The 26,506-nt window shown below is 46.0% G+C and overlaps 1 protein-coding gene across 1 annotated transcript in view; it reads left to right on the forward strand.

The window, feature by feature from the left end:
- The first annotated feature begins 3,123 nt into the window (after positions 1-3,123).
- zgc:153039 (uncharacterized protein LOC767698 homolog) overlaps positions 3,124-26,506 on the forward strand; it is a 46,068-nt gene continuing 22,685 nt past the window's right edge. The window contains exons 1-6 of the mRNA XM_042338973.1: positions 3,124-3,460; positions 8,899-9,033; positions 11,504-11,641; positions 14,973-15,266; positions 15,722-15,829; positions 17,418-17,529. Coding sequence (XP_042194907.1) covers positions 3,256-3,460; positions 8,899-9,033; positions 11,504-11,641; positions 14,973-15,266; positions 15,722-15,829; positions 17,418-17,529 — 992 coding nt within the window. The 5' untranslated portion in view covers positions 3,124-3,255. The remainder of the gene's footprint in view (positions 3,461-8,898; positions 9,034-11,503; positions 11,642-14,972; positions 15,267-15,721; positions 15,830-17,417; positions 17,530-26,506) is intronic.

Raw genomic sequence — 26,506 nt, forward strand, 5'->3', positions numbered from 1 at the left:
TAAAATTATAGCTCAGCTACCATGCAATTCAGCATTGCAAAATTATAACAATTAGGAGGTAGTCTTTGGAAATAATATGAGCAAATGAGTTGATCCCGAAACTCTTTATGTCGTGGGAGTCATTGTTACCCGAGCAACTTGTGAGAGATGTTTATTTTTATAAGCTCCATGTTTGCTGCCAGTCATGTTTGTATAGAAACAGCAGAAAAATGTGCTTCCTTACATTTGTTAATCTCGAGGGATTATTGTGATCATTGCTAAACCTATTTTGCAAAAGGAACAAGAGTCAAAGGCCGAGTCAAAGTTGTCACTGGGGCAAAAATGGACGCACCTCATGGAGTCCTGTAGCGTAGTGGTTCGAGCGCTCGCCTCCAAGTGAAAGAACCCAGATTCGATCCCAGGTGGGGTAAAGCTTTTGGCAAGTTTCCTTACTCCACACACCTGGGTTTACCTAATGGAGTCATGCAAGTAGGAACCCGGTTGTTAGTCAATCGCGTGGTAATAATCCCTTAAAAAAAAAATAAGAATTTGGTTACTCAATCCTCGACTATTTATGGGATACTGCTGTGCGCAATTGGCTGCCGCATTTTGCCCCACAAAATATACAGGCATTTTACTTTACAGTATATTCTGTAAAGCGCTTTGAGATGTCTTGAAGACATGATAAGGCGCTATACTCCTGTGTACTCCATGCAAGATGTCATTCGTCCTAATTCCCCTGGCTGGCCCCTCTACTCCTCCCTCTACTTCCAGGCAGAGGGCGAAACCTTGGGCAAGTTTCCTTACTCCACACAGAGCCTAATAATAATCCCTTCAAAACCCAAAACAATAATAAATTGGTCATTTTCAATCTACGACTGTTTGTGGGACATTGCTGTGCGCAATTGGCTGCCGCGTTCGCCCACAAATATACAGTCAATTCACTTTACAGTGTGTTCTGTGAAGCGCTTTGGGACGTCCTCCCGACGTGAAAAGCGCTATATCAAATGCAAGGATTATTATTATTATTATACCAAATGCAAGGATTATAATTATAAAACCAGATTTCACAAAATCATGAGAGGTTCTGATGAAAGTCCTTCGGCTCTTTCTGGTGCAGCAATTTCTGATTTGCAAATGTTCTCTTGTTAAAATAAAAAATAATCCTTACATTTGGTAAGGCACCTTTCACACCAGGAATATGTCTCCAAGAGCTTCATAGGATTTTATTTTAAAGTGTAGTGACTGTATATTTTGCATGTGAACATGACAGCCAATTGGGACACAGCAAATCCCACAAACAGCCATGATGTGAATGACCAAATTAATTGGGGGAATTATTGGCCCAGACACGGGTTGAGAGAAACTCCCTTCTGTGGTTGTGTAAAACGGAACAAAATGTTGTCATGGATGTCAAAAAAACCCAAGTTTAGGTACGTGTTCCAAAGCCTGTGAGTTGAAAGGTTTTTTCACTGAAAGAATACAACAACTTGAATTTACACCGCGCTCTTCGTGCGGGACAGTGTCTCGGAGCGCTTAACAGTGGCGGAGCCTGATGCCAAACCGGAGGGAGGAGGTGACTGTAAGCACGGACAACGAGGAACGTCTTCAGTCGTGACCTAAAGGATGGGAAGGAGTGCAGGTGGGGGGGGGGGGGGGGGGGGTGGTTGAGTGGGAGGGCAAGGCAGAGGGAGTGAGGGGGAGCGTTCCATAGCTTTGGGGCGCAGTGGCTGAAAATGTGGCCGCCGATCCATGGTGGAGCGGAGGGGGAAGCGAGGGGACGAACAATAAAGACTTCCATCTCCTTGATCTTCGCTGCTTTGTTCAATCAAACCTCATTTCGGATAAATACATGACATGTTCCCTGCTTGGAGAGGAAGGGACCCAGGAAGGGGCGGAGGGGTATGTGGGCGGTGGGGGGTTGTGTTGGAAAGTGGGGGCGTTTAAACAGTATGGAGACTTTGTAGGGTTCAATAAGAAGCCAGACAGGAGGCTGTGGAACTGCTAACTTGCGCTGATGGGAGTGACAGGAGGGAGGGAGGGATAGGAGGGAGAGAGGGAGTGGAGGGAGTGACAGGAGGGAGGGAAGGGAGGGAGTGACAGGAGGAAGAGAGGGAGGGAATGACAGGAGGGAGTGACAGGAGGGAGGGAGTGACAGGAGAGAGGGAGTGACAGGAGGGAGGGAGTGAGTGACAGGAGGGAGTGACAGGAGGGAGGGAGGGAGTGACAGACAGGAGGGATGGAGGGAGTGACAGAAGGGAGGGAGGGAGTGACAGGAGGGAGGGAGTGACAGACAGGAGAGAGGGAGGGAGTGTCAGGAGAGAGGGAGGGAGTGACAGGAGAGAGGGAGGGAGTGACAGGAGGGAGTGACAGACAGGAGGGATGGAGGGAGTGACAGAAGGGAGGGAGGGAGTGACAGACAGGAGGGAGGGAGTGACAGACAGGAGGGAGGGAGTGACAGGAGGGAGGGAGTGACAGACAGGAGGGAGGGAGTGACAGACAGGAGGGAGGGAGTGACAGGAGGGAGTGACAGACAGGAGGGAGGGAGTGACAGGAGGGAGTGACAGACAGGAGGGAGGGAGTGACAGACAGGAGGGAGGGAGGGAGGGACAGACAGGAGGGAGGGAGGGACAGACAGGAGGGAGTGACAGACAGGAGGGAGGGAGTGACAGGAGGGAGGGAGTGACAGACAGACGGGAGGGAGTGACAGGAGGGAGGGAGGGAGTGACAGGAGAGAGGGAGGGAGTGACAGGAGGGAGTGACAGACAGGAGGGATGGAGGGAGTGACAGAAGGGAGGGAGGGAGGGAGTGACAGACAGGAGGGAGGGAGTGACAGACAGGAGGGAGTGACAGACAGGAGGGAGGGAGTGACAGGAGGGAGGGAGTGACAGACAGACGGGAGGGAGTGACAGGAGGGAGTGACAGACAGGAGGGAGGGAGTGACAGACAGGAGGGAGGGAGTGACAGGAGGGAGTGACAGACAGGAGGGAGGGAGTGACAGGAGGGAGGGAGTGACAGACAGACGGGAGGGAGTGACAGGAGGGAGTGACAGACAGGAGGGAGGGAGTGACAGGAGGGAGGGAGTGACAGACAGACGGGAGGGAGTGACAGGAGGGAGGGAGGGAGTGACAGACAGGAGGGGGAGGGTTCAGGGCTGTGGTGGCAGCTGATGGCCTGAGCATGTGACGGGTCACATGAGGGTTGGTCGGAGCTCAGTGCCGCGGACGGGGAGTGCGGAGGGTTCGGTGACCGGTGGACCCCACAGAGAGTGGGACAATGGCAGAGAGGACACCTTTACTGAACTACAGACTGTTCACAGGCCCCGACCCCGGGCAGCCCGAGCCCGAGGGCAGCCCCGGACACCCCGCCCGGGCCCGGGGCACAGACCCCCCATCGCAGCCCAAGAAACTCTCCACTTTCTTTGGAGTTGTCATCCCGACTCTGCTCTCCATGTTCAGTGTAGTGGTCTTCCTGCGGATTGGTGAGTGACCCCTTCCCTCTCTCTCTCTCTCTCTCTCTGTCTGTCTTTCTCTCTCTCTTATTTTTTCTTACTCTCTCTCTGTGTTTCTTTCTCTCTCTCTCTCTCTCTCTCTCTCACACTCTCTCTGTCTTTCCCTCTCTCTCTCACTCTCTCTGTCTTTCTCTCTCTTTTTCTCTCTGTCTTTCTTACTTTCTCTCTCTCTCTCTCTCTCACACTCTCTCTGTCTTTCTCTCTCTCTTACTCTCTGTCTTTCTTACTTTCTCTCTCTCTCTCTCTCTCAGTGTTTCTCTCTTTCTCTCTGTTTCTCTCTTACTCTCTGTATCTTCCTCTTACTCCCCTCTCTCTCTCTCTCTCTCTCTCTGTTTCTCTCTTACTCTCTGTCTTTCTCTTTCTCTGTTTCTCTTTCTCTCCCTCTCTCTGTTTCTCTTCTGTCTCTCTGTGTCTTACTCTCTGTATCTCTCTGTCTCTCTATTACTCTCTGTCTCTCTTACTCTCTCTGTCTCTCAAAAAAAACATTTTTGCATTGTAAAGTCGGAAACTTTATTTTGACTTTCATCCTCCCTTCCTCTTCCCCTCCCCCCCTCTCTCTAACACACACACTCTCTCTAACACTTTCTCTGACACACACACTCTCTCTAACACTCTGACACACACACTTTCTCTAACACTCTGACACACACACTTTCTCTCTCTAACACTTTCTCTGACACACACACTCTCCAACACTCTGACACACACACTTTCTCTAACACTCTGACACACACACTTTCTCTAACACTCTGACACACACACTTTCTCTCTCTAACACTTTCTCTGACACACACACTCTCCAACACTCTAACACACACACTCTCTAACACTCTGACACACACACTTTCACTGACACACTCTCTGATACTCTCTAACACTCTCTCTCAACCACACACACACTCTCTCTAACACTCTCTCTAACACTAACACTCTCTGACACACACACTTTCTCTGACACTCTCTCTCTGACACTCTAACACTCTCTCTCAAACACACACACACTCTCTCTCCTCTGACCTAATTTTTTTGAAGTTACCCACCAAAATAAAATACAATCGGCTTCACTTTGAATCCCCAAATCCCATCTAAAACAAAATCAGATTTTTCATTTTTTTAAAAAAAAAGGCCTTTTAACATGTGTCCTTGAAATAGTGTGCCAGTCTGGGGCAATAATAATAATAATATTAATAATCCTTGCATTTGATATAGCGCCTTATCACGTCTTCGAGACGTCTCAAAGCGCTTCAACAACAACAACAAAATTACATTTATAGAGCGCCTTTCACGTCGGGAGGACGTCCCAAAGCGCTGGACAGTCAGGTGTCGGGGTCCAAGCATGTGGGAGGGGGGGTGGTGTAGAGGTGAGGGAAGGCAGAGAGGTGGGAAGGAGACCAAAGGCACGGTCGAAGAAGAAGAACAACAATTTTACATTTGTATCGCACCTTTCATGTCGGGAGGACATCCCACGGCGCTGGATGGTCAAAGTTTCGAGGGTTGGGATCGGGGAGGGTGGAGGGAAGGGGGGGAAGGAGGGTGGTCGAAAGCACGGTCGAAGAGGAGGGTCTTGAGATGGGTCTTGAAGGAGGCAAGGGAGGGGGTGAGGCGGAGGGACTATGGATACATACAGAGGATGTATATATTGTAAAGTGTATTTTGTGCGCCTGCTATAACGTTGATACATTTGAAAATTATTTACAGGTAAGAACTGTCAATAGTAACAATAATAATCCTTGCATTTGATACAGCGCCTAATCACACCTTCAAGACGTCTCAAGCGCTTCACAGAATACACTGTAAAGTAAATTGATTGTATATTCTGTGGGCGAATATACAAGCGCAGTGACTGCATATTTGTAAGCAAATGTAACAGCCTCTTTGTACACAGTCACTGCGAAGCCAAACACAGTGACTGTGTACGTCCAGTGGAAATTTGGGTTCCTCACTGTATTGTATCACTCTGTTCACCTAGCGTTACAAATGTAATTTTGTTACTGTTGTACTAAGTAGGTTGTTGGTCAATTGGTGGATCGCGTTCTGAGGATAATAAAAAACAATGTGGTCACTCATTTCAGGACACTCCTGTGGTCAAGTTGGTTGCCGCGTTTCACCCACAAAATACAGTCAATGCACCTTATTCTTATATTCTTGAAGCACTTTGAGACGTCTCAACGACATGATAAGGCGCTATATCAAATGCATGGATTGTTATCATTGCACTTTGAGGCTTGAGGCGATCTGAATAGATCATAAAATGATTCAGCCATCTGATGCAGTGCTTCGCCACGCCAAAACATTGTGTGGCGCCTTTCACGTCGGGAGGATGTCCCAAGGCGTCGGACAGTCAGGGATTTGAGCGGGTCATGGCACGGATGTGGGGGAGAATGTCCCATGAATGCAGTCAAATGAATAACCAAGTTATCTATCAGTGAGTTGAGAGCTGGAAGGAATGCTGTACCGTCAAGGGACACAGGGAAATCCCTTGCTTTCCTTCCAAACACTGTTGCAACAACAGCGGGCGGGGCAACACATTAGGCAAGTTTCCTTACTCCACCCGCCTCTGTTTACCGACCAGTAACTAGGAAGCCCGTTGTTAGTCAATCGATAGATTGTTTTTCAGGGAATAATAGTCCCTTAGTATAATAAACCCTTATAATAACCCCTTAGTCCCAGCGCCTTGGGATGTCTTCCTAACATGAAAGGCGCTTTATAAATGTAATTTTGTTGTTGTCCCTTCAACAAAAAATAATAATAATTTGGTCACTCAATCCACGACTGTTTGTGGGGCACTGCTGTGAGCAATTGGCTGCTGCGTTTCATCCTCAAAATGTACAGTCAATTCATTTTACAGTATATGCTGTGAAGCGCTTTGAGATGTCTCAACAATGACGTAATAAGGCGCAATATCAAATGCAAGGATTATTATTTTTAACAGGGCTTTTTAATGTTAACTGGTCCAATCGGAACAGGCATTATAATAATGATAAATAATAATACTTGCATTTGATATAAAGCCTTATTACATCGTCGAGATGTCTCAAAGCGCTTCACAGGATACCCTGTAAAGCGGAGTGACTGTGTGTTTTGTGGGCAAAAAAGCGGCAGCCAAATGCGCATTGAAGTGCCGCCAAACAGTCGTGGATTGAGTGACCAAATTATTACTTTTTTAAGGGATTATTACCCCCAGAAAGCTATCCACCAACCATCTAACAAGCAGGTTCCTACTTACTGCTAGGTAAAGAGAGGTGTGCGTGTGGAGTAAGAAAACTTGCCCAAGGTATCGCCCGGGAATCAAACTTTCCACCCTCTCGCTGCCGAAGCATGCGGAAATTTGGTTTAAAGCAGCATTTTTTTTCGAATGCAGCTACACACGTGATTTTCTGTGGCCATCTCTTTGGCAGGTGGATGGGCTGGTGGTGGATATTACAAAGCAGACACGTGCCTTACAAACTAAAATAGCTTCTGTAGTTATTGACTGATTGCAATTTACAGTGCAGTGCTCAGCAGATACCAAAATCCCCCGCCCACACGCGCATAATGAGAAAGCTCACAATCGGGTCAGTTTACCCTCAGTGAATGTGCCTCTTTATTTGGCTCGAGCATTCTCTGTTTCGTTTATGGCTTCACTCGAATTTTCCTTCCATCAGGTAAGGAAGGAACTGCAGGACTATATACAGAACAGTACTGTTCAAATGACAGTTTTCACAACACTGAATGCTCTTAACCCTTTACGAACCAAATCAGTACCAAATATATCGCCAACAGGAACTCTTGAGACTGTCTTTCTCAGCTCATCAAACGCTCTCGTCAAATGACAATAAAGAACAAATTTTGTCTCGCGTTTTGTTGGCCAGGATGTGAGGAGACATTTCCTCTAGTTGAACAGTGCGATGGGATCTTTAACGTCCACCTGAACAGGCAGACAAGACTTCAGTTTAACTTTTCGCCCAAAAGAAAATACAGCGCTTCCCCCAACACCGAGTGGAGTGTCGGCTGGAAGTTTGAGCTCAGAGTCCCGACTTGTAGCTTGAACCCACAATCTTTTGACCCAGAGGTAAGAGTGGCACCAGCTGAGCCAGGCCGACACCTAAATTGCTACGAGATGGGAATAATAGTTTCACATAATTAGATAGATTTCTTTTAGGAAATGATAAATTGTTAGAAAATAAAATCTCAGGACACAGTGTGTGGTTTGGGACGTGTCATGTGAATGTGACTTCCAGGATGGTGGAAGGCGACCTGGATGGACTTTGGTCTTCTTTCATTTAACAATTCATGTTCTTATGAGCCAACACAAAATATTCACTGACGAGGTTATTTGTACGTCAACGACAAGAACAACAACACTATCTATCAATTACTTTAGCTCAAATTGAATATTAAGCATCAAGAATGTGTTGCAGCACAAACACCTGCTTCCACATAACCAGTTAAGCTTGTCTCCGATAGCAACTAGAGCACACGCCGCTGTTTACCTCTCAGTAAGTTAGAACCCAGTTGTTAGTTGATTGGCGGATCGCTTTTCTGGGGATAATAATTCCTTCAAAAAAATAATAGATTGGTCACTTCAATCCACGACTGTTTGTGGGACGCTTCTGTGTGCCATTGGCTGCCGTGTTTTGCCCACAAAATATACAGTCAATTCACTTTACAGTATATTCTGTGAAGCGCTTGGAGATATCTTGAAGACGTGATAAGGCGCTATATCAAATGCAAGGATTATTAACTAGTTGTTGACGTCGGAACGAGTGCTAAAGGAAAACCCAGTGCTCTGGAGCCAAACAACAATAACTTGCATTCATGTATGTTCCTTCATTTTGGGCAAGTACTTATAGAGGCCTTGTAAACGGAGATCCCAATGCAGACCTGCCTCCATAATTCTGGATTCCGGAACTCTAAATTATTGAGCATGTTGGGTTAGAGAACTGAGAATCAATGAGGCTTCACATTGGGCTAAGCAGTAATATGTCTGAGAACAACAACAACAAATTACTTGTTTAGCCCCCAAAATATACAGTCAATTCACTTTACAGTGTATTCTTTGAAGCGCTTTGAGACGTCTTGAAGAGGTGATAATATATCAGATGCAAGGATTAACATTTGTAAAGCGCCTTTCACACTGGGAGGACATCCCAAGGCGCTGGATTGTCAAGGATCCGCACCTGAGCTGGGGGTTGGGATTTAGAAGAGGTTGGAGGGGAGGGAGGGTAGGAGGATGGGCAAAAACTGCGATCGAAGAGGAGGGTTCTGAGACGGGCCTTGAAGGAGGCAAGGCGGGGGTGGGGGGGGGGGGGTGAGGCGAAGATCTCTTCCCCAACCTCCCCCTCCACTCCCCCATTCCCCAATATACCTAACTGAACACTCAGTGAACTCATGGTTATTTTATGTGACTATAACTTTATTTTTTGCAGGTTTTGTGGTGGGTCAGGCGGGTCTGTACCAGGCGATTCTCATGTTCATTGTGGCTTATCTCATCGTGAACATGACTGTTCTCTCTGTGTGCGCCATCTCCACCAATGGAGCCCTGGATGCCGGTGGAGCATACTGTATCTTTTTATAAAAGTAAAACACATTCCTCCCCAAAGCGGACACAAAACGGAGTAGCATTCAACGACAACAGCATGCACTTATATAGTGCACCTCACAATAGGTAGTGTCCCAAAGCACTTGACAGCGGTGGAGAACTACGTCGAGCTGGTGGGAGGGTGGGAGGCACCGTCACTTATAATAATAATCCTTGCATTTGATACATCGCCTTATCACATCTCTGAGACATCTCAAAGCGCTTCACAGAATGTACTGTAAAGTGAATTGACTGCATATTTTGTGGGCGAAACGCGGCAGCCAATTGCACACAGCAGCGTCCCCACAAGCAGTCGTGGATTGAGCGACCACATTTTTTTTGAATAATAATTTAAATTGATATCATGCCTTATCCCATCGTCAAGACATCTCATAGCGCTCAGCGGGATTTTTCAGTGAAGTGTAGAGAATACTCTAATGCCCTCCTCGCCAGTCTCCCATCCAATACCATCCATAAAATCCAAATCATTCAAAACTCTGTGCCCGCATTCTCACCCGCACGAAACTCCGCTCCCCGATTACCCCAGTCTTTGCCAGACTGCACTTCAAAATCCTCACCCTTGTATTCAAGTCCCTCCATTCATCTGCACCCCCCAACCTCTCTGACCTCTCTCCTCAAAACAGTACCCATTGGCTTAGTTCCTCTGGGTCTGGTCTCCTCCTCGTCCCCCAAGTCCTCCGCTCCACCCTCGGCGGCTGTGCCTTCAGCCACTATGCCCCGAGGCTCTGGAACTTCCTTCCTCACTCCCTTCGTCTCGCTGCCTCCCTTCCCATTTTCAGGTCTATGCTGAAGAGCTTTCTCTTTGACCGTGCCTTTGGTCACCTTCCTCCCCCTCCCCCGACTCGGTCCCAGAATCCGTTACTGTAAAGCGCTCTGAGACGCCGTCCGGCATGGAGGGCGCTATATAAATCCAAGTTATTGTTGTTGTTGAGACTGTATTTGGCAGACGAACGCTGCAGCCAATTTGTTCGCCATTCAGGGCTTGCCTGGTGCTATGTTGGAGCAGTAGCCTCAACTGTGAGCTGAAAGTCCCATTGCCAGACTTGAACCCACAGTCATCTGGCTCAGAGCTTTGAGTGCTTCCAGCTGAGCCAGGCTGACCCCCAACACTCTACAGTAAAGTGCTTTGTGACCTCCTCCCAACATGAAAAGCATACCAAATATAAGGATTATTACTACAGTTAATCTTACCAGTTGGGACCATACATTTAATATGACTTACGCAAAGAATGATTTCTGTCAAACTTGCATAGAATAAAAACTCTTGGACGGGACTTGGGCAGTTGTTATGACTATTATTAAGAACCAGCAGTGCTGCCTACAAGGTTGAATAGTCTGGGAACTTTTGTACTGTTCTTAATAGCCAAATTCAGAACGAGCCAAAACACTGTGTATTTTGCTGTGTAACTGCATTATAATAATGAGATATTGGGGGAACATGCGTTTTTGTCAGGCATTTTTTTTTTTTTTTCATATTTTTCATTTCCAGTGGTTTACATTTTTGGATACAACAACAACAACAACAACAAGATTCCATTTATTGAGCGCCTTTCATGTCGGGAGGACGTCCCAAGGCGCTGTACAGTTGGGTCAGGACCCGAGCAAGGGGGAAATGGTCAGGGTGAGGGGAGGGAAGGGAGGGAGCGAGGAGTGGGTAGAGAGTGGAGAGGGGAGCTGAAGGTTCGGTCAAAGAGAAAGGTCTTGAGACCAGCCTTGAAGGAGGAAAGGGAGGAAGCGGCGAAGGCACTGGGGGATAGAGTTCCAGAGCCTGGGGGCTGAGAGGCTGAAGGCCCGGCCACCGATAGTAGGGCGGTTGGGGCGGGGGATGTGGAGCAGACCGGAGCCAGAGGAACGGAGGGTATGGGCGGGTAGGTAGGGGGATAGTAGGTCGGAGAGGTAGGAGGGAGCAAGGCCGTGAATGGCCTTGTAGGTGAGGGTGAGGATCTTGAATTCGATAGTGTCGAACCTGCATTGCAAATCGTGTCTTCTTCCGAGTGAGCTACTCCTGAGAGAAAATATGCTCCATGGATGCATCAAGGTGAAACTATCAGAATAACTTCCCAAATGCGCAATGTAAAAGTGTTAATGTTCCATTGCTGCAGTTATTCTGTTTTGATCAATTAACTTGCATTGTCAGCGGTCGGTGATGTGTGATAGAGTTAGATAGTAAAGCAAATGGGGTGTGAAATTGACCGAAGCCTGACGGGTAAAGCGCCTGTTTTATACTGGGATAATATGTTTATTGAAGTGATTTCGTTTTTATGTTGCTCACAAGAAATTCAGAGTTGAGCTTACTTGCCTGCAGACAGAGACAACGGATGCCATCCAATTGAGTTTTAAGAGCTTTGCCGTTTTCAATGATAATAATAATAATAATGATAAAAAGAAAGGACTTTCTTTGAAGTTTTTCCTTGACAGATTATTGTGCTCAGATATGATCAGCCGAGCATTGGGACCAGAATTTGGAGGCAGCATCGGGGTCATGTTTTTTTTTGCTAATGTCTGTGGGAGCGCACTCTATATTTTGGGACTGGTGGAGTCTATCGTGGACACTTTTGGAGTACTTCCAGGTGAGTGGAGTAATGAGTACTGGTGAGTGCCAGTAATGAGTGTGCTTTCAGATTAATCTTTGGGATAAGTCATCATTTTGCCCCCAAAAATGTAGTCAATTCACTTTACAGTATATTCTGTGAAGTGTATTGAGACGCCTCAAAGATGTGATAAAGCGCTATATCAAAGGCAAGGATTATTATCATTATTAGTATAACTTGTTGCTGTTTGAGTTCGACTGGTGTCTTTGGATGTAATGCCCAATGCTATGGCTCCCAACCACTACGTGACAATGTGGCCACACTCTATAAACTGTGTGACCAGGAAAATGGATTTGGATGGCCATCTTTAAATAAATTGTATTTAAAGAAATGAGGGGAAGAAAATTAAGTTGTTTAGAAATGGAGTGAGGTGATCTCCAGGTGCATGGTCATTTGAAATGTATGCTTCCAGCTGTGGCAGGAATCAAGGATCCAATTTACTCCAGACAAAAAATGGATCTGATTGTACAGTGCAGTACAGTGGAAATTACTTGGAAGGCACATTTGCACAGCAGCAATGATACGAGATACAATACAACTGGCATTTATATAGCGCCTTTCATGTCAGGAGGGTGTCTCTTGTCTCAGAGCGTTTTACATAGCTGGCTGGGCAGGGGGGAGGGGAAGTGGCCAAAGATTACTGAAAGTGCAGTCAAAGAGGTAAATCTTAAAGGGGAGGAGGCTTTAAAAGTGTGTGTGAGGGGGTGGAGGGGGCGCGGGTTAACTTGTGATGATCGGAGCTTATTTAAGCAGCTAGTCTGACCCTCTGACTGCCTGCCACTGTGACTGTCTTGTTTTCAGGATTTGAGAGGACTTGCCTTGCGAGGTGACCTTGATGGTTAAGTTGAGTCATTGACACACTTATGCATGTTTGGGTGGGGCTCATTTGGTGCTCTCTCTCTCTCTCTTCCTTCTCCATTTTCAACGCGATCAAAAACAGGCAGTGATATCGCAATTCCCTCTTTGTGCTGGCCTGAAAATATAACTGTCACGAAGGTACAGGGTTTTGAACTACTGTATTAAATCTGTCACTTTGTCAGTAAAGCCAAGAGCTTGTCAAGTCCCAAGTCCTAAAATCTGATGCCTTATTCATTCAATCTTGGACAAGGCCACAGTGTCTTTTAAGAGAAGTTGGAAAAAAAACATCTTAAAAAGATAAAAATTAAAAAAATTGGTCACTCAATTCCGATTGTTTGTAGGACTCTGCTGTGCGCAATTGGCTGTTGCGTTTCGCCCACAAAATATACAATTAATTCTCTTTACAGTATATTCTGTGAAGAGCTTTTGAGACATCTCAAAGACGTGATAGGGCGCTATATCAAGTGCAAGGATTATTATTAATTATTATTATTGCTACACAGAGGGTGGTTGGAATCTGGAACTGCTAGAAACAAAACAGAGTCTGACAATCCATTTCAAAAGGATTTGGGTGGATAGAAGCTTGAGAAAATAATTATTTGAGGTTTTGGTGCAAGAGAACAGGAGATTTAAAACTAGGTGTTACTCATTGAAGGAAAAGTAAAAAAGGATTGATAGACAGAATGACCTGTTTCTGTGCTGTTATATTCCATAATAATCATTAATATTGTCTAAGATTAATATCTATTGACATTGCTGGGAGCAAAACTGGCTGCCGCATTTCGCCCACAAAATACACAGTCAATGCACTTTGCAGTGTAATCCTGTGAAGCGCTTTGAGATAAGGCACTGTATCAAATGGAAGGATTTTTATTATTTTTAATAAACCTTGCATTTGATACAGAGCATTTCAAGTCTGGAGGAGAGATTCACAGGATTCGGTAGCGACTGTGCATTTTGTGGATGAATGAGAGAGATTTTTCACAATAAAGACAATTGCTTTTTCCATTACCTTTAGGCCAGCGAGTGGCTGGTTTCAGGCTGCATTTGCCCATCTGAGCTGTTGTCTCTGTTGCACGACTCCCAGTTCCAGGAGGAGCTCCGCAGTATTCCTGATGACATGCAGCCCAGCATGGCTCATCGGCAGAACCTGGAAGGGCAGGCCTGAGGGCAGGGAGTCATCCCACTCAGCTCCTGTTAACCCTGTAAGCCAAAGCCTTAACGGGTAGGATGGTTCGAGGACAGGCTTGTCAGACAGCAATATCAATGGCAAGCTATGTGGTTTTAGCTGGTTAGACTCCAGCAGTTACCCCAATGCACATTCTGGGATCCCAAGCCTTAGCTCTTGCCAACCTGTGCCTAATACTTTCTAGAATTAGGTAATCAAGATGCATCCCTCCGGGGAGAGAGCACGCATTCCATTCCAACAATCTACCTATGGGATTTCCATGTGTTGGTGGGATGCCTGGACTTCTCAGTCTGGTTTGAAGACTCTTAAGCATTTTGATGGGTTTCCCCATGTGTCAGACACCCGGCTGACCAAAATAGAGGAGATCACGACAAGTGCGATGTGACTCACCCCTTCATAATGCTTCCTCAATTCTGTGCAGAGATGATGTGACTTTCCCAACAGGTGGTTTGGCTAAGATTAGGAAGTTGTGGATTGTGAGCGTGAGCTCACATTGTGTCACATGACACTAGGAGGCCTGACCACAGAAATTGGTCTCTTAAGTTTCCACAAAATAGCGATGAAGCTCACGTTTAACCTCCTACAGCTTGGGGTGGGGACAGTCTCGGAAATAAATGTACTCAACACCCATTGCCTTGTTTATTGCCAACTGAACCAGGATCACAACCAGAGCTATTGCGTTGGCTTGGGTCAAAATAAAATCCTCCCAAGTAAGATGTTCTGAAGGAAATCGCACGGAAATGAGATGTGATTGCAGGGGAAAGAGAATGAGAGAGAGAAAGAGAGAGAGAATATGAAGGATGGATAAGAGAGAGAGATGCACACAGATTGGTAGAGAAGGGCTGGCAGGGTGTAGTATTACAATGACTGTATAATTTGCGATGAAACAAGTTTTTTAAGATAGCAATTGAACTAATAGGTATTTGGCGTGATGGCCACTGTTCGCTTATAAAATAGTCACTTCAATCCACGACTGTGTGGAACGCTGCGCAATTGGCTGCGGCCCACAACATATACAGTCAATTCACTTTCGGTACATCTGTGAAGGGCTTTGAGACGTCTCAAAGATTATTACTACTATTATTATTATACACAATGGGAGCCAGGTAATCCAGTAATCGTCTCTCTGTTCATAATCTGTTCATAATTAAGATTATGATCTATTGATCTATTCATAATTAAGTATTGAATGTTAAATTTTTTCCTCCCCTTATAATGGCTCCTAACCTGAGGCTGAAATGGCTGCCATCCATCTCCTTACAGACGAAATCCAAGGCAGCTCAGAGAACGTACTTCCTCAGGGCTACTGGTACGAGCTTCTTTATGGCAGCGGGGTTCTCCTCATCTGCCTGCTGGTCTGCCTGGTCGGAGCCAGTATCTACGCCAAGGCCACGTTTGTCATCTTCCTCATCGTCATGGTGGTGCTCAGCACCATATTCATCAGTTTCTTTGCCGTGTCACCGAAACCCATCAACATGACCATCCCAGGGCAAAACGGCACAATACACGGCTACTTCACTGGATTTAAGCTGTCCACCCTGAAGGAAAATCTGAATCGTAAGTGTGCCTCCCCATCCCCCCCTCCCACCCGGCCAATTCCGCTTTCCTCCACCTCCATGACATCTGCCATCTCGGTTTCTACCTCACCACCAATGCAGCCCAAACTCTCATTGACACCATCAGTGGTCAGACCTTCAGCCTCTTTGCCCCCACCCTCTGAAACTCCATCCCGCAGTCCCTTCCCTTAACTCCTTTAAGGCGCATCTCAAGACCTTCCTCTTTGAACGCACCTTCGGTCACCTTCCTACCCCCACCTTCCCCGCCCTCCCGATGTGAAAGGCGCTGTGTAAATGTCATTTGGTGGTGCTGCTGCTGTAACATTTACAATATAATTCCAGAAGGAACATTTCACTTTTTTTTAATTGTTGTTGTCTTTCCGCCGCTGCCCTATTCACTATGTGGATGTTTTGATCACTGTTTTTCTCTCTCGCTCTCTGTCTCTCTCTGTGCAGCGAAATACACAGCGGACTACACCACCGGTAACATGATGAGCTTTGCTGCTGTGTTTGCGGTGATGTTTAACGGCTGCACGGGTATCATGGCGGGGTCGAATATGTCGGGTGAGTTTGTTTAACCGGGGTTCAGAGCGCAGCATTCGCAAGACTGAAGTAACTGACGATTACGGTTCTGCTTTGATGCTTTCCAACCCTACACCCACCCCACCCCCCCACACACTCCCTGCCCTCCCCCACCCTTACACACACCCTGCCCTTTCTCTTTCTCGCCCAACGCACCCGCCCACAAACGAGCTCAAGTGCTTAGTCAACTGTGCAAAGCACTTTGAGATGCTCTCCTATATGAGTGTAAATTCACCTCGCTGCCACAAAGCTTTTTGAGACGTCTCGATCCACGATAAGGTGTGATATCAGCTTGTCTGTCAGACATCAAGGTCCGGATGAGCATTGTTATTGTTGATATCAATTGCAAGGATTATTATTATCTCAAAATACACAGTCACTACACTTCACAGTAATAAGTCCTGGGAATCGCTTTGAGAAGATGTCCTGATGTGAGAGGCGCTATATCAAATGCATGGATTGTGAGTGATTCTTGTTCGTATGCATTATAACTGGGGCTCGTGTAAATGTCAAATTGTATTGTTGCTTTGATCTGCGTTGAATCAAAAATTTCCCGGGTGGGACGAAACTTTAGGCAAGTTTCCTTACTCCACACGCCTCTTGTTTATCTAGCAGTGAGGAGGAACACAGTTGTTAGTCGATTAGTGAATCGCTTTCCGGGGATGATAATCCCTCCCAAACCCCGCAAAAATTTGGTCATTCAGTTCATGACTGGTTGTGGGACATTGCTGTGCGCAATTAGCTGTCGCGTTTCACCTACGAAATACAGAGTCAATCCACTTTACAATATATTCTGTGAAATGATTTCAGATGTACTCACCGATGTGATAAGGCGCTGTATCAGATGTAAGGATTATTATTATTAAGACATTTCTGTCTTTAGATACTTTTATACTGTCTCACCATCCACACTGTTAATTTGCGGCGATGGTCGCAAAGGGATATTCTAATGCCTTTGCTACTCCTATAAAAGAGTATTAGTGAGATTTGTTGGGTGATAATTTAGAGGGCTCGGTGAATGTTTATTGCGGTGCTAAATCCAGAGCAAAATTTTCTCTGTTGGCTTTTCGTACGAAACTGAGCGAGGGTTAGGAGACGGCCATGAGCACTAGACTTCATAATAATAATCCTTGCATTTGATACAGCGCCTTATCACGTATTCGAGATGTCTCAAAGCACTTCACAGTATATACTGTACAGTGAATTGACTGTGTGTTTTGCAGGCGAAACGTAGCAGCCGATCGCGCACAGCAGCGTCCCATAAACAGTCGTGGATTGAGTGACCAAATTTATTTTTTTACTTTTTTATTATTACCCCCGGAAAAGTGATCTGGCAATCGACTAACAACCGGGTTGCTGCTTACTGCGTGTGGGGTAAGGAAACTTGCCTAACTTCGCCCTTCCTGGGAATCAAATCCGGGTTCTCTCGCTTGCGAGGCGAGTGTTCTAACCAATACACACGCCGCAGGACTCCTTCATGAAAGAAACATGCACAGCGGTTTACTTTGCGAGGGGGAAAATATGTTAAGCTTGCAAATTTTGTGTTGTTTTATTTTATTACCCCTTTCAGGTGATTTAAAGAATCCAAGTTACTCAATTCCCAGAGGCACCATCACTGCTGTAATATTTACCTACATTATCTACAACATCTTATGCCTGATGGTCAGCTGCACTTGTGATCAGTGAGTGTCTTTATTTCATACCCTTCAAGATCTGGAACTCTCTCTCTCTCTCTCTCTCCCCCCCCCTCCCCACCACCCCAAAGGCTGTGGATGCTGAATCCATTCACATCTTCAAGACTGAGGTGAATAGCTATTTGTTAGGTCAAGGTATCAAGGGATACGGGGCAAGGGCAGGTAATTGGGGTTGAAGTATTGATCAGCCATGATCTTATAGAATAGCGGAACAGGCTCGAGGGGCTGAATGGCCTACTCCTGTTTCTATGTTTACCCACAAAAATTCACTTTACAATATATCAAATAATATTATTTTCATTATTCCAAATCAGCAACGAATTAGCAGAAGCTTCATGTGATTATCACTGAAGCACGGTCCATTTGGCTCATTTGATTTCCATTTCTTTCCCCCCCACCACTTCTCCTGTGAGTAAGAGCTCCCAAATTCCACCCACTCTTAACCTGCAAGAACTTTTTTTGATCTTAAAATGTAACGAGGTGAAAGAATTGTGGAAAACTCTTCAATTCGTGTATAATTTGGAATCCTGTTTTCTGCATTTCTTTTTTTAAAAAAAAGTTTCCAAATTAAGACAGGATTTAAGAATTTTCCACGTGGTCATTCACTTTGTCGCTCTTTGTGGGACGTCGCTGTGTGCGAATTGGCTGTCGCGTTTGCTCATGGAATTCGCAGTCACTCCACTTTACAATAAAATCCTGTGAAGCGCTTTGAGTCGTCTCGTCAACTGTGGTGAGACGCTATATCAAGTGCAAGGATTATTGTTGTTAAAACGGGATCTGTGAGCCCGGTGGTAGTAGGGAGGAAGAAGTGGTAATGGGACTTATCTGCTGTATCGCCCGCTCCACTTCTGCAATCCGATCTAGTTTCGCATCTAGTGAGGAATAAGGAAGGGGAACATAACTGTAGTCAGTTCTGGTAAGTTGGTCGTCTTGCTGATGGGATTGAAGTGGGAAATGGGCATGTTATATCGGTGCAATGGGGGCTTGAGATTTAAGATGCAGGTTAAGGCATCCAGTCAAGGTGATGCAAAAACAACCAATGTGATCTGTGCCATCCTAGGCGTGGAACAACTTTACCAAAACTATTTGCCACGTGGAATAATACAAACAGCTATTTATGGCAAGATAACAGGACTTTGAGCTCATAATCTAGGCTGACACTCCAAACTGGGCGAGCACTACATTGTCAGGGAGTGCTGTCCATCAGATGACACGTTAAACCGAGGACCCGTCTCCCTCTTCAGGCAGATGTTAAAGATCCTGCAGCGCTATTTGAAAAGAGAAGGTTGTTTTTATTAACCCAATAATGCCCCAGATAAAATCGGCCATTCGCTGTTTGTAGGATATTGCTGCGTGCGAATTGGTTGCGGTGTTCGTCTGCGAATTTACAGTCACCATAAATCACAGTAAATTCTTGGAAGCACTGTAAAGATGTTTTGACGACGTGATACACTATATCAAATGCAAGGATTATCATTATTATAATAACAAGACATGTCATAATTTAACAATGTATCGCTTCCCCTTTTTTCCCTTCTTGTTAAATCAGCGCAAAAAGAAGGAAGAAAGCTCTGTTTCCCAATATGGTTTACATGAGGTGAACCTGACTGTTTGTGGGACACTGCTGTACGCAATTGGCTGCCGCGTTTCACTCATAAAATACATTCACAGTACATCCTGCAAAACGCTTTGAGATGTCTCGAAGACGTGATAAGGCGCTGTGTCAAATGCAAGGATTATTATTATTATTATTACCGTCCACGTTTCTGGGTGTCGATTTTTAAATCAGGGTTGAGCTCAAGGCTGAGTGAGATTTGAACCCAGCGCCTGTCGAACACGCCTCTTGGTACCCAACCTCCTGAGCCACCCGGGATCAGATCAGAGCACTCGCCTCCAATATGCAATTAAATGCATGTGACGGTCCAGGAGTTTTTCACAAAGCCTGTTGCTAATTGTAAAGCCTATCTGAGCTAATTGTCAAACACTGTCTGAAGGAAATTGAATCCCTTTCAAATCCGCGAGTACAAAAACCCATTTTTTTTGTGCTCGCGTGTGTCCTCCGTCGCAAGCTTTTGTCCGACACAAAGCCAAGACGTTATTCTTTCCGCACATCAGTCATCTTCTTACAATGCAGTCACATCATTACGGCTGCTTTAAAAGGAAAGCATTTAACCTTCCCAAGCTTTTATACAGCACTTTCCAGAGCAATTAGACTCCTCCTGTAGCAGATAGCAGGTCCCAAATTGATGAATGCGCCCTACATTTTACATAACCGTCTCAATGTCTTATAAGACTGTACGGGTCACCTTCATCTGTTCTCTAATAAATTCAGAAGCGGAGGAAATCAATTAGCCTCATCTTACAGCATTAGACAGCATGCTTTCAGGGAAAAAAATAATAGAGCTTTATGATTCCCATTATGAATTTCCATTAACCTGCTAAAACATATTTTAAATAAAATATATCCTTCATTTTAACTGAGTAATATTTCTTTTAGCGCTTTGTAAAAGCTTCGACACATTAAAAACTCGCATCACGTTTTACAGGATCTTATTTAACGAACAGCCTGACATTTCTGAAAGGAACTTTTAAATACTCTTTCAAAACTAAGCTCTGCATTTAACAACTTTGAGGCGTCTTAACATCGTGACCAGATGCTATATCAAAAGCAGGGATTATAATAATAATAATAATCCTTGCATTTGATATAGCGCTTTTCATGTCGGGAGGACGTCCCAAAGCGCTTCACAGAACACACATTATCATTATTATCTGGGTGTAAGAGAGAAGTACTGGGAATTAAACTCTTTCCTTTACACAGCAACAACAAATTGCACTGATTTTGCTGCCATGTTTGCCTACAAATACTCAGTCACTCCATTTCACAGTGAATCCTGTGAAGTACTTTGAGACGTCCGTCTGACGTGATAAGGCTTTATATCAAATGCCAGGAACATTGTTATTATTATGATGTATTATATCGCATCTCTCCTCTCGGATTCTCCGATGAACAGCCTGGTAGCTCGGAATCACAACCTGCGGTTTTGATGCACTCCACTTTGCGGGAATTTCCATGGAATTCTCGGTTTGGTTCTGATACTCTTAAGCACTGGTTGAACAAAAAAAAACATTTTGTGTAATAGGTGGACTAACCAGCAGATGGCACAGCAGATGAATGTATGTTCCCTTTCACCTGATGGCTGGTTGATGGTAGCCTTTGGCTGCTGTCGAACCTTTGTTTAGTTGGGAAAATTCCAAGTAGGATTTTTTTGTTAGTTTCTTTTTATATAAGAAACATTTTTCCCCCTCCCCTCCCTTTTATAGAGCTGCGTAATTTTCCCAGCAATATAGGAATCTATATTTTTTAAACTTAGAGTAACTCAGTGGTTAGAGCACTCGCCTCGCAAGCAAGAGGACCTGGGTTCGATTCCTGGGCGTGTCAGGGCGAAAGGTTGGGTGTGTTTCCTTACCGCACACCCCTCTCTTTACCTGGCAGTATGTAGGAACCCTGTTCTGGTCGATTGGTGGATCATAACAGTGGCTTTTCCGGGGGTAATAGTCCCTTCAAAAATAAATAAATAAATAAATAAAATAATAATAATTTGGTCATTCAATCCACAACTGTTTGGGGGACAATGCTGTGGGCAATTGGCTGCCGCGTTTTGCCCGCAAAACATACAGTCCATTCACTTTACGGTATATTCAGTGAAGCGTTTTGAAGACTTCTCGAAGACGTGATAAGGTGCTATTTCAATTGCAAGGATTATTATTAGTATTAACTGCTGCCCATCCTGGGAACTGGGACCCAATTAACCCCGGTTTGTGCAAGATGTTCCCCAATGTGAAGGGCCTATATTGTTGTCATTATCGTTTATCTACTTCAAGATTTCATTTAAGACAGTCTTTCTTGCCTCTCTCTCCTTCCCCCCCAAAAAAAAACAGCAAATACTTTATATGGAAACTCAATCCAATTCTAGTTAATCATTTCCATAGGTTGATACTCTCCCTCTTCCCTCACCACGACTGTCCGCAATCTCAAACCGACTCCGCCACTACTTCACCCCTCAGGCCACTGAAACTCTTGTTCATGCCATCATCACCTCGAGGCTCGACTATGCAAATGCCCTGCTTGTCGGCCTTCCCAACTCCTCCCTCCACAACTGCAGATAAACCAGAACTCTGCAGTCCTCTCCCGCACCAAACTCTGTGACCCCATCTCCCCCACTCTCGCCCGACTCCATTGGCTCCCTATCCTTCAGAGGATCCAGTTCAAGATCCTGGTCCTCACCTACAAAGCCCTCCATGGCCTCGCCCCACCCTATCTCTGTGACCTCTTAAACCCCTACCAATCCACCCGTTCCCTCCGCTCAGTCGGCTCTGACCTGCTCCACGTCCTCTGACCCACCCACCCACCCCACCATTGGTGAGAGAGCCTTCAGCCACTCTGCCCCCAACCTCTGGAATTCTATCCCCCAGTCACTCCTCCACGCCCCTCCTTAGCCTCCTTCAAGTCCCGCCTCAAGACGCTCCTCTTCGACCATGCCACCGGCCACCCTCCTTCCCCTCCCCTCACTTCCCCCCCCAACCCCAGCTCGGGTCTGAAATGCTGTACTCTGTCCAGCGCCTTGGGACGTCCTCGCGACGTGAAAGGGGCTATACAAATGTAAACTTGTTGTTGTATTATGCGTCCTGGGAACAGAAGGAATTGCAGGTACCCTTATTGAGCAGGTATTGACGTTAACATTTGGTTGCTGTAAAGCCTGCTTTAAAAATGGGTTTGTTTAGCTTCCTGTCCTCCATATAATAGAAGTGAGAATGTTTGATGTTGCATTTGCCAATTGCTAACTAATGGATATTTAGAAGCACGTTCTTTCCATGAATCACCAGCAATTATAAGTTTTAATTGGTTTGACCTGTGCTATCAATAAACCCAGTGGGTAAGTAATCTTGTCACCAGTAGAATGGCTTGGCTGTGTTAACGGTTAGTAACATAAGTTTAATAACTTCGGCTCAGTTGGTAGCACTCCTCGCCTCTGAGTCAGAAGGTTGTTCATAAAATCCAGGTCATCCAGAACTCTGCCGCCCGCATTCTTACCCGTAACAAACTCCGATCCCCGATTACCCCAGTCCTTGCCAGACTGCACTGGCTGCCAGAGAGGATCGACTTCAAGATCCTCACTCTTGTCTTCAAATCCCTGCACGCCCCTGCACCCCCCTACCTCTCTGACTTCCTCTCTCCTCACAACATTGCCTTTGCTCCACCGGGTCTGGCCTCCTCCTTGTCCCCCGAATCCTCCACTCCACCCTTGGCGGCCATGCCTTCAGCCACTACGCCCCAAGGCTCTGGAACTCCCTTTCTCACTCCCTTCACCTCGCTCTCTCTCTCTCTCTCTTCCTATTTTCAGGTATCAGCTAAAGGCCTTTTCGACCGCGCCTTTGGTCACCTTCTTCCCCATCCCCCTGGCTTGGCCCCGGGATCCGTTGTGAAGCTCTCTGAGACTCCGTCCAGCGTGGAGGGTGCTATATAAATCCAAGTTGTTGTTTGTGGGCTCAAGCCCCCACTTTGGGCTCATGATCCAGGCTGACCCTCCAGTGCAATGCTGGGTGTGTGCTGCATTGTGAGAGGTGATGTTCTCGGATAAGAAGCTACAACGAGCTCTGAACAGATGAGATTGGAAAAGAGAAGGGAATTTCTCCCGCAGTTACCCCAACTCACAATCTGCGGTTCCCAAGCCTTGGCTCTTGCCAACCTGCACCTAATAAACAGGATGTGTCCCTCCAGGGAGAGAGTGCGCATTCCATTGCAAGAATCGGTCACTGGAATTTCTTTGTGTAGGTGGGATGCATGGAAATCTCAGTTTAGTTCGGATGCTCTTGAGCACGGTGATGGGTTTCCGTAATTGTCAAGGACACCTGAGTGACCCCAGAAAAATTAGTGAGTGGCTTTGAGAGAGAAGAAATATCAGTAGGGAGTGTGAGATAGTCATGGGCTGGAAGGAACAATCCTTCCCCCCCCCCACTCCTGTCAATCCATTATTTATTCCATTACATCATTCTCTTCCCCTTGTTTTAATTATTGGAAATCTTCAGATCTTTATGCGTGTATTAGTTATTGAGTGGGCAGTGATGGGATTGAATTGATAAAAGTACAGGGTATCCACAAAGTCCTGTAACCCCCCGCACTGGATACAATTAAGTAGTATACCTCTAAATACAATCATTATCATTCTTCCCCATGTTTCAGTTGGGAGGTGGCGGTGGGGGGGGGGAGAGATAAGATGGTAACAGGACTTTGTGGAGGTTCTTAGAGACTATGACTTAGTGGAATTCTGCTCTGACTGATGCTCCGATTATCCGTTCTGAAATGGGAATCGGGTTTAACGCACGAAGGCGGAGGAATGCGTCCGAGCCAGAATGTTTCCTTTGCGGTCCGTGTACCTCAAATTCTTCCCACTGGTTTTCTCTCGCTGCTCTGTGACCCGCTGACACCATACAGACTTCTCTGCTCAGCGGGCTCCGACCTGCTCTACGTTCCCCCGACAGTCCCAACCCACAATTGGCGGTCAAACTTTCAGCCTTTCCGCCTGCACCCTCCGGAATTCCATCCCACAGTCCCTTCTCCTCGCTCCCTCCTTTGCCTCCTTCAAAGCCCATCTTGAGACCCTCCTCTTCGGCCGCCCGTCAGTCACCCTTCTGCCCTCCACCCTTTTTGCCCTCCACCCTCTCTGCCCCCCACCCTTCCTAAACCCAACCCCGAGCTCGGGTCCAAATCTCTGACCATCCAGCGTCTTGTGGCGTTCTCCCGACGTGAAAGGCACCGTGTAAATGTCATTCGTCGTCGTCGTGCTTTTACGACGGGGAATAAAACCGATAAAAGTTGCTCCCCGCAATGGCGTGTAAAGCAATGGGCTCTTCATTGTTATGCTGCTGCTGACTACAAACCCAGCAGTTGATGAACTGCAGATACGATGGGCTCCCTGGTGGACCGGCTATTCTTTGGCCACATAATGCACTAACAAGCTAAGCTACTGTGCACAGAGCAAGACTGCACTGCAAATTAAACTAGTTAGCAATTGATTTCAATTGAGCAAGTGCCTGCTTTCCAGTTCCCCGGAGAAATTATGTATGCAATGCAGTGTCTCCCTCTCTCTCTCTCTCTCGCTCTCTCTCTCTTGCCCCCCCTCCCTCCCCACATTCGTCCCCTATGTTTCAAGGGTTTTTGAATAACATGCTTGAGCCACTGAGATTCCGTGCTTTGCACACTAAAACCCCTGCCCTCAATTTTATGGTCAAAACAAATTGGACGAGAAGGAATCTATCAGCATCGTTTCAGACAAATGGGTATTGATTTTGGGTTGCGGAACTGAAATGAGATCATGCCTCACCTTGGGATGTCCCGGAAACTCTTGGCCGGCAGCACGCTAGGCTAGGCTAGGGTGGGCTCGCCTAGGCTTGGGTGGGCTTCGCGTTGGGTCTGCCGAGCCGGACTGTGCGTTGGTGGAAGCACGAAGATTGCTACAGCTTTGCATTTCATTAGTGACTGATGAGCCACTTTAATCTCTTCCCCCGCGCCGGTGACATAAACTCTGACTCCTGAATGCAATTAATCTCGGATATTAAAGGTGGTGTCAGCCCCGGCTCTTAACCACTGGGCTTGCTGCATAATGTGGCTGGTAATTTGGAGATAGGTACACTTCTGTAAATGTCAGTGTCGCTCTATGCTGAAGATATCTTCTTTTGTTTAACGGGGTAAATGCCGGGAATCAGCTCAGGTTTCCACTTTGGGTTCAAGCGAATGACTGACACGAGGTGTTTTGAACCATATCTGTGTGATTTTAACTGCGGCACATTCAGAATCACCTCAGGGGAACCCCATTTGTCCTGCAGAAACTCCACCAGCTCCATTAGATTCAGTGCTGAGATATGTTTGCCTTCATAAAGTCTGCTCAGCTCTGCACTACTCATTTCCCCCCTCCCACAAGAGCTTCTAACCTCAATAACCTCAAGTGCTTTTCTGTCTGTTGGTCTCTCGCTCTCTCTGTCTTTCCCCTCTCTCTCTCTCTCTCTCTCTCTCTCTTTCTGTGTCTACCTTTCTGGCTGTCTTTCTACTTTCCTATCTTTCTTTCTATGACATCCACATTATACTCAGAGGCGATGGGCCAGACAGTGGATTTTCCACCTCTATGCAACTTCCCCGAAATTGACATGAAATTTACTGGGATGAGAAAAAAACCGACAGTGTCTCCACTAAAACTCGCCCCAGGTTGGTCTCACCTGAAGGGCTTTATGCAGAGCCACATGGCGAGTAACAAGAGTGAAAAAGTTGATGCTCAGTTAATTAAAAAGACCATTGACAGACATTCACACAGTTTGCTTTCTTGCTTTTAAAATAAATTGGTGTTAAAAGCATCCGTATTGATCCGTCCGCATCACCCGCTCTGATTTCTGTCGTTAAAATGCTCACGGTGGTTTACAAGGACTGAGATTTGGGTAAACATGCTCTGCTTTTAGAGGGTGAAATCTCTCCAATGTAGTGCAGAGTATTTTTGCAGCTAGCGCACATAGGAACAGGAGGTGGCCATTCAGCCCCTTCAGCCTGTTCCTCCATTCTATTAGATCACAGCTGATCTGTACCTCAACTTCAATTCCCAGTCTTTGCCCCATATTCCTTGACACCTGTAAGGTTCATTTCGAAAGAATTGTGTTGGACGCCTATTTGGAAATGTTCCAGTTTTCGGCGGAGTTCAGATTCCGCTCACATTGTGCCATTTAATTCCATAAATTTTTCCAACTTTTCTAATTCTCTTACTTCTAAGAGTTGCTTCTAACTTGTAGTTTCGTGCCCTGGTTTGTTTCTTCCCTCCCATCCCTTTCCAATTCCAATCAACATTAGGGGTCAGCCTGGCGCAGTTACTAGCAATCTCGCCTTAGTTCTGGTTTCAAGTCTCAGGTTGGAACTTTGAAC

Source organism: Callorhinchus milii, unplaced genomic scaffold (genome assembly GCF_018977255.1).
Source record: "Callorhinchus milii isolate IMCB2004 unplaced genomic scaffold, IMCB_Cmil_1.0 Scaffold11, whole genome shotgun sequence".
Taxonomy (NCBI): Eukaryota; Metazoa; Chordata; class Chondrichthyes; order Chimaeriformes; family Callorhinchidae; genus Callorhinchus; species Callorhinchus milii.